The 11,245-nt window shown below is 37.5% G+C and overlaps 1 protein-coding gene across 2 annotated transcripts in view; it reads left to right on the top strand.

The window, feature by feature from the left end:
• The first annotated feature begins 784 nt into the window (after positions 1-784).
• The window catches only part of LOC146453794 (uncharacterized), a 13,021-nt gene continuing 2,560 nt past the window's right edge, over positions 785-11,245 (top strand). For both annotated transcript variants that reach the window (XM_085096188.1, XM_085096187.1), the window contains exons 1-3: positions 785-1,028; positions 7,646-8,290; positions 9,397-9,942. In XM_085096188.1, coding sequence (XP_084952314.1) covers positions 824-1,028; positions 7,646-8,290; positions 9,397-9,942 — 1,396 coding nt within the window. In that variant the 5' untranslated portion in view covers positions 785-823. The remainder of the gene's footprint in view (positions 1,029-7,645; positions 8,291-9,396; positions 9,943-11,245) is intronic.

The raw sequence follows: 11,245 nt of genomic DNA, 5'->3' as shown, positions 1-11,245 counted from the left end.
AATTTTCGACGAGTGCATTTTGAGTTCTGGGATAACAGATGATCGACGCTGTCGACTCAAGGTGGCTGGCAACAGTTTCTAGAACTTTCCAACACTTATACTTTGGCGAATCAATACCACCAGTCTTTATCAAGTGATACAACAATAATGATATCAAACAAATGCCTAATCATTGGCGAAAAAGTGATGGTCGTTGTCTCGACGTACATAAGGTTACCAAGACAACAACAGTATAACTTGTGGTTATAAAAAATGACCCCCATTATTATTATTATTATTATTATTATTATTATTATTATTATTATTATTATTATTATTATTATTATTATTATTATTATTATTATTATTATTATTATTATTATTATCATTATTATTATTATTTAACATGGAACTATTATCAAGATGTTCAGGGACAGCTTTTTGCAAAGTTTAGAAGCATTGGTTCATGTAGGAGGTTGAACACTGAATTGGCTCACTTCCTAAAATCCTTCATCCGCAACAAAGCTCCCCCGTCCCACTTGAAGTTACGCTTTGCTGTTCTTGAATATGCAAAATCAGGAGCTTATATAAGCGCCTGGCAAAGTTCGTTACTAACAATAGTCAGCCTACTGCTGAAATTAATAGGATTTGACCCTTTACAGGCTTTCTCCACAGGTTACACGTGAAAACCATACTTATCAGAGCTGTGCCAAAACACGCTTGAACTTTGCCCAGCATTATGACATGATAAGTAATGAAAATAGCAGAAAACTTGGCAAGTTGTCCATACTCGCGCGATAACACCCTTGCCTCGAGAACTGCGTTTTGCTGAAATTGTCTAAAAATGACCGAAAAGCAGAGATCGCCTTCATTTGCTCCCGTTATTTCTATTTTGTCAATCGTGTTGAACTGCGCCGGATTTTTGAGAGTTGAATTGGAGTTGAACGAACACAAGGAGAGATTAAATGCTCTTGAAAACGCCGTCGCAGAGAATATAAAGCCGCCGACAAGCGAACCAAAGCACGCAAAGACAACAAGGAATGTCCCTGGTAAGTTTTGTGCTCAGTACTGAAAATCACTGTAAAAGAAATAGCTTCATGGTTTAGTGCTATTGAAAAACCTTCCTTTTGGATTCATTCCACAAATTCAAACCTGAAAACTGTTAAGCCCAGCACAGTAAACAGTGCAACTGAATCTGGGCGCATTCTCAGTCAGTTAACTTGAATATTCACACTGTGCCCTTGCCTTGCCTATAGCAGTTTCCGCGGACTCAAACATTTAGTTTTGAGGCTCTAGCTCTGCGGCTCGCGATTATTTAAAGCTTGTATTTGAAAAGTTAAACTGAGACGTGAAATAAGACGTGTTTCGCAAGTGCGACGAGACAAAGAAATATCCTGATGCGTTCAGCTGATATCCGATTGGCTCATTTGTCACAGGCTGTTTAGATTTCACAATGAAAATGATGTTTTCTTTGCTGTAACTTTCTGTTAACATTTCTATCTCATTAATATTCATATTTTCGATTATCCGGACTCTCGATTATCCGGACTATTTACCGAGGTCCCGACGAGTCCGGATAATCGAGGTTCGACTGTAATACAAAATCAAGCTTAATACAAAGAATCACTAAATAACTTACAATAGAAAAACAATTTTACCTACAATACTAATAATTTCTTTTTTTTTTTTTTTTTTTTTTAACATATAGGCACTTTACATGCTATTTTCGATTACAACACTGTTAACAGATACCATACAGTTTACTACTACTTGAATCTACTACTTTTAACACACTTATATTAGATATATTATTACTCGGGCTTTCAAAGGAAAGCCCGAGTTTTAAAATGGGCACGAGTTTATTCTCCAGTCGCAAATCGCCCTCTGACGTCTTCTGCGCGTGCGCAAGGTTATAAGAGGTTAGCGGAGCACATGATCTGTTTACAAAGCTTCAGTGAAGCGAAGCCATCTGTCTTCAGTGGAACCTCAGGGATTGCAGGCTTGAATATACGCTAAATCCATTTTAGACCCACACTAAATATGACGAGTGTCTATTCATTTTATTGAGTCTATCTTACTTTGTTTTTATCATGATCTCTACAATTATTATAATCGCTTATGTAGTAGCAGGTAGTAGGCAAGCGCTTGATGTTGTATGTAGATGGCTATGGAGAGACCGCTGTTATTTCGACATTTGATAATTGTGGTATCTTAGACAAAGCGATTTAGTTAACCGGAATTCTATACAACGATTCAATTGTGACAACAAAGGTGGGAAAGGACATGAGATCCCGCTATGCGAAGTATGTTTATTGTAATTATTCTCATGTGAGGATATGCAAACTGCGCAAAGAAGAAGCAAAAAGCTTAGGGACATTGTCTATGATATCTTCGTTCAAATACACCCAAATCCTCTAGATTGCATGCTTAAAAAAAGGCACAACAACATCGAAAGAAAACCGTTTGTTTAACAGTGTTATTGTCTGAGTTGTTAGGCAAATGGGGACACTAACGTGACATACCTAGTTCATTTCCATACGGAGAAGCCCGAGTACACGCAGTTATGCGTCTAGTTACAAAAAAATCTGAGGCTCAGAAAAGAACATATTTTTCTACTTTCCACTGTAATGTTACCTTAGTTTAGAATTCCTGTTCAATCGGCTTTTTTTCAAAGCATTTGCAAGCATAAATATATGGTTTTAATAAGATGACAAATAAGTATAGTCTGCGTTTTTGGAGGTCGGTTAACTGTTCGAGGTGTGGAATTTCGTTGGTAGCTATAAGGTCATTAGAGAGGCTCACATCAGTATTGTTTACTCGACTAAACCACGAAAGAGCCTTAGAGTAGAAAAATCTTGTATTGACACAGTCAATTATAAAGGTATGTTCTATAGAATCTGAGTTTGGGCAGAAAATACATGTTTCATTGTCGGTTAATCGAAATCGAAATAATTCTTTTTTGGTTGTTGTTATCCTATGTAAAAACTTGAAAGAGAACTGTCTTAGTTTATTATCTCTTGTTGATTCATATATAACTGCAAATTTATTTTTCCATTTTTCAAAATAGATAGGGTAGATAGTTTTCCACTTTTTGATACCAGATGGTTCGATAATATTGCTTTCATTAATTATCTTGTAGTAATGCTTACAGCGCATGCTAGCGAGATCCATTAGGGTACCTGGCACCATCGTTGTATTTGATAGCTCCTTTTTTTCAGTCACCTGGGCTTTCTTTTTCAAATCCGACGGAATTGCCGCCATTAATTGAAAATATTGAAGAAAGTTTGTTTTAATTTTAAATTTGCTTTGGAATTCCTCTAATGTTAAAAAGCTTCCATTGGTATTTAAGATATCTTGCACAAAGAGGACTTTTTGATTAAACCAGGATTTCCAAAATAACATGTTATTTTCAATAGTTATTGCTTCATTATTCCATAATAGGAATTCGCTGTGAGGAAAAATGTTAGTTATATTCTTAATTTCGCAGAAATAATGTAAGAGTTCTCGATAAAAGATAGGTATATTTTTGTTAATAAAGTTAACATTGTAATTACATTTCAGAAGGAACTGCAGACCACCATAATCAGAGAAATAATAATTTGGAATCGCTTTCCATGACTCGTTAGTATCGCTTAAAAATTTGCTTATCCAGGCTAGTCGTAATGATTTAACCATCGTAGCAAAATTGACGAAATGCAGTCCTCCCTCCTTGGGCGGTTGGTAAATGACCGCTCTCTTTATTTTGTCTTTTTTGTTTTTCCACAGGAACGAGAAAAGTTCACTTTGAACATTTTTAATTATTTTGGCTGGGACAGAAAGCATAGAGGCTGCGTAAACTAATTGAGATACACCTAATGATTCAGCTAGTAGTGATTTTCCATAGAGCGTGAGATCTCTCGAAAGCCATAAGTTGAGTTTAACTTTCATTCTCCTAATTCGTTTAATAAAGTTTTCCTCAATATTCTTCTCTTCGTTGTACGATAGGAAAGTTCCCAAGACTTTAATTGGATCTTTCGTGGTTTTGAAACTTAGTACTTTAGAGTTGCTGTTTTTCACTGCAAGGATGAACAGAGAAGGACTGAGTGGACATCCTTGTCGTACTCCTCTTGATATTTGAAAGTAATTAGTCGTGTACCCTCCATTTAAGACAGAACTTTGTATGTTGTTATAAAGTACAGAGAACCACTTTCTAAAATTTGGTCCAAAATTAAAGGCTTCTAAAGTTTTTGATATGAAGCTCCATTCCAGGGTATCAAAAGCTTTTTCAAAATCCACGATAAGGAGGATTCCTGGAAGTTGCTTATTATTTGAAAATTCCATTATGTCGCTCAAAAGTCTGATATTTTGGCCTATATATCTCCCACAAACGAAACCAGTTTGATCAGAGTGGATTAGATTTGGTAGAAATTGTTCCAGCCTCCTAGCTAGTATTTTCGAAAGAATTTTGTAATCCAAATTGAGCAGAGATATAGGGCGCCAATTCTTTAAATCAGTCAAGTTAATATCCTCTTTGGGTATTAGGGTTAATACTTCCCTTCTTTGGGATATTGACAATTCACCTTTATGAAATGCCTCGTTATATGAATTAAGTAGATCTTTCCAGGGGAGATAAAAAAAAAATTCGTAAAATCCCTTTGTGAATCCATCTTCCCCGGGAGACTTATTGTTCACGAAGGACGCTAAGACAGCTTTCAATTCTTCGAGGGTTAGTTCTGTTTCCAAAGGCTCTTGTTCCTCTTCGCTTAATTGAGGGATATCAAAACCTTTTCCCTATGTTGTCAAGCACAATTTTAACCGGGAGACGAGTTTTCACACGACAATCTTCGTACCGAGAGCACAGTGGTTGAGTTTTATCGCAGAAGCCAACTGTTTGAGTGGCAGTCAAATTTGCTTACCGTAGCCGTTTTTTCGTGCAGGATTTAAATTTTTCCGCGCAGCGCTGAGAATCCGCTTAGTAGTACGTGTATGATTTCAACCGTTTTGGTTTTACAAGAAAGCGACTATAGTTTTGCTTTGTTCCCTTGGATATCAGGGTTACCCATCGACCGCATTTAAGCAAAATACTCAAAATCTTGTTTTCTGTGTTTGCAAATCGTTTTGTACCCATTTGTGTCAGCAAATACAGATTGATTTCTTTGGATGCTTTGGAAAAAAATTCAAGTTGCATAAAATTTTAGGAAACGGAATCTTATTCCCCGAATTTACTAGGTTGTTGTTGATTTTACGAAAATGCTAGCTGACCTTTTTTGGAACTTTTAACGACATATTAAAGATGTGAGCTATCCCGTGTTACGAAATTTTGAGCCGAAGAAACCTGCAGTTTTTTTCAATGATAACTCCTAATTTCAAAGGCAATTAAGGCTTGTCGAACAGATATCCATCGGAATAAACCGTTGGGTTTCTCTGAGGTAGGCAATAAGGGTAAGAAAAATAGCGACTCATATGGGTGTGGGAAGAATGCGAGTTGTGGAGTTGCGAGTTGCGAGTTGCGAGTTGCGAGTTGCGAGTTGCGAGTTGCGAGTTGCTAGTTGCTAGTTGCGAGTTGCAGTTGCAAGTTGCGAGTTGCAGTTGCGAATTGCGAGTCGTGAGTTGCGAGTTGCGAGTTGCGAGTTGCGAGTTGCGAGTTGCGAGTTGCGAGTTGCGAGTTGCGAGTTGCGAGTTGCGAGTTGCGAGTTGCGAGTTGCGAGTTGCGAGTTGCGAGTTGCGAGTTGCGAGTTGCGAGTTGCGAGTTGCGAGTTGCAGTTGCAGTTGCGAGTTGCGAGTTTCGAGTTGCCAAAACAAGAAAATGAAAATTTCTAGTAAAGATAACGTTATATAAAAGTTAGGGATCGCAAGGACGTAAAAACGGACTTTTCAGAGAAAAGGGTATACTCAAATCTTTTGTTGAGTTCAGTTAGTCACAAAGTCACAACAAGAGAATAACCCTTTTGAGCAAAGGAAGTGTAAGGAATCGATGCCACTGGTTTATAAATCTCAGATAACTTATCACATTGGACAAATCCTCCATGGTGAACAAAAATTAACTGCACGACTACGTGGTCTTTACCATCGCAACTTTCCAGATCGCTACATTCCGTCAGAGTTTCTAAGATTTTCCCACGCGTTTATTAAACCGCAAAGAGCGGATTCATGTGCACTCGCATGTGCAAGCAAAGAAAACACGTAAAAGGTGTAAAGGGAAAAAACTCGAGGGAAACTTTTCTAAGAATGCCAATTTATAAAAACGATACTAATAATCAATGCTAATAATCGAAAGTTCAGAAAATGAATCGTAGCCAACAAATTTCACGTTAGTTCTGTTTTTCAAATAATAACTGACATCGACAGGTTACATTACTGGGTCTCCGAGCTGGCTGGCCGTTCCATATGATCGGCAACGATCATTCCATTGTTGAAAACAGTATTTTAGGTATCAATGCATTGTTCTTCAAAAGACCAATAAACAGACATCTAAGCTTATCCTGTTGAAGCCTTTAGCTCATGTAGCGATACCCTGTTTAATAATAATAATAATAATAATAATAATAATAATAATAATAATAATAATAATAATAATAAATAATTCTAATAATAATAATAATAATTCTACTAATAATAATAATAATCATCATCATCATCATCATAAATTTATATAGCGCTTTTTATATGATATTTAAAAGCGCTTACAATATAAAAACGAAAAATTTAGTCAAAATCAATAAAATATAAAATTTAAGAATAATCAATCAAACAAAAAAGTAAGAAATAAAATAAACAAAGTAGGGAATAATCAGATGTCATATGCTTTTTTTAAAAAAAATGTCTTTAAGTGTTTCTTGAAAGTATTTAAGTTCTTGGCAGTCCTAATTGCCAGAGGAAGCTTATTCCACTTGGATGGACCAGCAAAAGCGAATGCTCGATTACCAAAAGTCTTACATTTGGTTCGAGGCACCTCTAACAAAGTGAGGTCATTAGATCTCAAAGAGCTTCTGATTGATGCTTTTTCCCTGATGAGATCACAGATATAACGTGGAGTGATACCATTTAACGCTTTGAAAACAAGTAGTAATGTTTTGAAGTCGATCCAAAACTCTACGGGTAACCAGTGAAGATCTCCCTTGCACATGCACGTGAATCCGCTCTTTGCGGTTTAATAAATGCGTGGGAAAATCTTAGAAACTCTGACGGAATGTAGCGATCTGAAAAGTTGCGATGGTAAAGACCACATAGTCGTGCAGTTAATTTTTGTTCACCTTGGAGGATTCGTCCAATGTTATAAGTTATCTGAGATTTAAAAACCAGTGGCATCGATCCCTTACACTTCCTTTGCTCAAAAACGTTATTCTCTTGTTGTGACTTTGGTTTATATTAAAACTGAACTCAATAACAGATTTAAGTACCCTTTTCCTTTTCTTTTCCTAACTTTTATATAACGTTATCTTTACTAGAAATTTTCATTTTCTGGTTTTGGTAACTCGCAACTCGCAACTCGCAACTCGCAACTGCAACTCGCAACTCGCAACTCGCAACTCGCAACTCGCAACTCGCAACTCGCAACTCGCAACTCGCAACTCCAACTCGCAACTGCAACTCGCAACTCCACAACTCGCAAATTACCCAGTCCCGACTCATATGACAACAATCCTTAAAATACTGTATCTTGTTATCTTTCCTTATATCTTTCTAGAACTTCAGCTCTATAAACCACACAGAAACAGGCGAAATGCCGACGTAATTAAAAACACCACGGAATCTAAAAACACTGTGGAAACGATATATAAAGAAATCAAACTTTTATCCGAGTTGAGACAGCGTCTCTGTCAATCAAACAGTGCTTCGTGTCCGTCCGGTCTCCCAGGCCCTCCCGGTCCACCTGGACGAAGAGGACAGAAAGGAAAAACCGGAAATAAAGGAGATGAAGGTATTGTGGGATCGCCGGGAAAGAGTGGTAAGCAAGGCATCATGGGACCCGTAGGGCCTCAGGGAGTAGCGGGAATGAAAGGACAGAAAGGAGATGTGGGAGCCGCGGGCATGCCAGGAGCTAAGGGAGAACCTGGAGAATCGATTTCAGCTCCTACTGTTGCTGTTTCCCCTACAAAGTTGACCATCAATGAAGGCGGGTCAGCTTCGTTTCAGTGTTCAGCCAGTGGTAATCCTAAGCCTGCTGTAGTGTGGAGTAAATTGAACAGTCAACCTGAAATAAGTCAGTCAGCGGTTGCTGTAGGAAGATTGCGTTTACAGAATGTAAAAGGAAGTGACTCTGGCGTTTATCAATGTTCAGCTGAAAACATCCTGGGAAAAGCTCGGATTGTAGCTCAATTAGAAGTTAATGGTAAGTGTTTTAACAAATGAGGTGTTACAATTTCCACACCATGTGCGTCTTTAGGAAACGAAAAATTTTACCAAAGAAAAGAACGCACTCGGGTAAAACAACTGTCAAAAATCAAATAAACAAAGCAAAATAAATGTTTGCGTTGCATATTTTGGCGTCATAGAGAAAGTACTGCACCCTACCTTAAGCTGCTAGATGTGTTGACTCGGGACAATATTTTTAAACTAAAAATCTCTCTGTTTGCTCATAAAATCTCCCCAAATAAAACTTAGACATCCCAGAAGCATTTCAAAACTACCTTATAAAGGCACCTGCGGATGTCCACCTATACAACAGCAGATATGCTTCAAATCTTAATTCCTACATGTCAAATGTGAGAAGAAATTATGGCAAACATATTATTCATTGCTAAATTTTGGGAGGAGATTCCTACTAGTTTAAAACTCTCAGCTATGTCCAATTCGAGAAACAATACAAAACAATTCTGTTAACCTCCCAAAAGTAAGTTACGCACATAATTATTTCTACATACATCTCACTTAATTCACCTTAATCTTTAAATTCATGCATGCAGTGGTCAGCTCGAAAGCTATGCTGCTCCAACCACAGCATACGTCTCCCCAAAGCCATATATTTCAGTCTTTCTTCTCTAATGTTTTATTACTTAAAGAAAGCACAAGCATCGTAAATTCAACAAAATATTGAAGTGTGAATAAAATGAATTGAACTAAACTGAACTTTGTGTAACATTTAGTTTAGTTTGTCAGCTACCAAACTTCATTTGGTCACCAGCCAGCTTCGTTGCACATTTCGAAGGATTTTCTTTTTTTTTTTTATGGTATCTTGGCATCTGTTTTCTAGTAAGCATCACCAGAAATTGTTCAACCGAACTAAGCTGATTTACAAATGAAGCAGATCGTGAAGTTGCCGCTTTCGCAAGTCTGAAGGCAGTGAACCTTTTTCCGAGAGATTTGTTGCATTTCCTTTAAAACTTGGAGAAGAGCCCCATTAAGTACAATTCATCATTCAATCTTTCACCAACATCCCACATATGTATATGATTTTATGACGTGTGCAAATTATGGAATGTCTCTACTTTGTTGCAGTCCGTCCTCTTGTTTCAATTCATCCGGGACCTTTATACGTCATTGGAGGAAGTGATGCCACCCTTCCAACTTGTCACGTGACTGGTCATCCTAAACCACTTGTGACGTGGAGCAAATCTTTTGGTGAGCTGCCTCAGGGGAGGGTGCAGAGAAATAACAGCGTCATAAAAATTTTTGATGCCCGTAAAGCTGATTCTGCCGATTACATCTGCACTGCGACTAACCTATTAGGAAGCTCTGTACAGAAAACTCATTTAGTAGTAGTCTCCCTTCCTCGGTTCACTACTAAGCCACCAGCTAAAGTTGTTACAGGTCCTGGTGATACTTTGACATTGAATTGCAGCGCTACTGGAGATCCACAGCCAGTCATCAGCTGGAAACGACAAGGAGCGCAACTGCCAGTTGGACGGAGTCACCAGCAGGTCAATGGCGCTTTAGTCATAAGAGACATTAGAAACGAGGATGCAGGGATTTACATTTGTGTTGCGAAGAATGCTGGAGTGTTTGGCGTGGAAACTGTGACCGTTGTTGATTTTCAAACTAGAGGTGAGTTTAAATTGTTGTTCAAAGTTGTTCAAAGCCCGGTTAAGCTAATCCTGGGTTAACATAAACTTTAATTCAAGTTTAATGCATAAGCAATAAAGATTCTTCCAAAAGATTTTTATCCTTTAGTTTTGACTCACACTTTTCTTTAAAATTTGTTTAAAATTAGCTCGTGAAAACATTTAAAATAAGCGAGATGAAAACCTCGGTTAACTTTTAATCGGGGATTTGCGTTAATCGGCTTTCGAACAACCGGGCCCAGGACAACTGTTAATAACAGAAACAGCAAAGGTTGGTATATATATCGTGTTTTGTAGCTTTCAATCGGCTGACAAATACCGTGATTTTGTGCTCTCCATCATATCCGCCTTAAAAAAACATGGGAGCGATGTTGAGGTTCAGAAGCCCTTAAAAGGTGAGTAAGGACGGTGCCTCCTAATGCAAAGGTATTTTAATTTTTCACACTATTACTATGCGGGAATAACAGACTACCGCAAGAGATATTGATATCTATAAAGAAATTTAGAAAGAAAAAAAATAAAAGCAACAGTAATTAAAACACATGACAATATTTGGCGTTTTGTTTTCAAAATTGCAGCCTAATTATCTCAAAAAAAAATGACAGATTACTCCCAGTTATCTTTTTGGATTTCAACAGCCCCTGCTAAAATTCTCGTTAATTTACGTGCATAGTCATAAACCGCGCAAAAATACTTTTGAATTGTGAGAGTTTCTCGGCCTTCCCGAAATAAGCAGCACATATGCATAGTATCAAGGTGGCACCGCCCCTAAAATTGGAAATATCGACTCCATTGTTACCTAATGGAGATAGAAAGGACTGCTCTACAGCTGTTTTGGTTGTCCAAAACAAGCGAAAAAGCGTACGCGACAATACCGAAAGGTAGTCTGGGAAATACCCTCAGAATCCATATTGCCGGTCATCTCAAGTCTTCGCTGTACGGTCAAGGCATTATGGATTCTGAGCTTTTATACAATACAGACAATACAATTATACAATAGAGGAAAATAGTTGATTTACAATAACATAAGCTTATTCTAGTGTTACTTCAGTTTTTAAAAACCGGTGGTTATTTTAGCAATAATCGTTTTTTTTTAGAGGGATCGTCATCTTCATTGTTTAGCAATTCTAATAAAAGTGCATGGATTTTTTTATTAGAAGACTTTTTGGGTAGAGAGCGCAAGTTAGCTGGAAGAGAATTCCATAAGACTTTAGACTTACTGAAGATAACAACGTAAAAATATTATCTCAATTCTCAACTTGACTCAACTTCTCGATGTTTCTGCT

Source organism: Pavona decussata, unplaced genomic scaffold, assembly GCF_977016875.1.
Source record: "Pavona decussata unplaced genomic scaffold, jaPavDecu1.1 SCAFFOLD_322, whole genome shotgun sequence".
Lineage (NCBI taxonomy): Eukaryota > Metazoa > Cnidaria > Anthozoa > Scleractinia > Agariciidae > Pavona > Pavona decussata.
The sequence above is the reverse complement of the archived record's forward strand: the minus strand, read 5'-3'. Positions and strand labels throughout refer to the sequence as shown.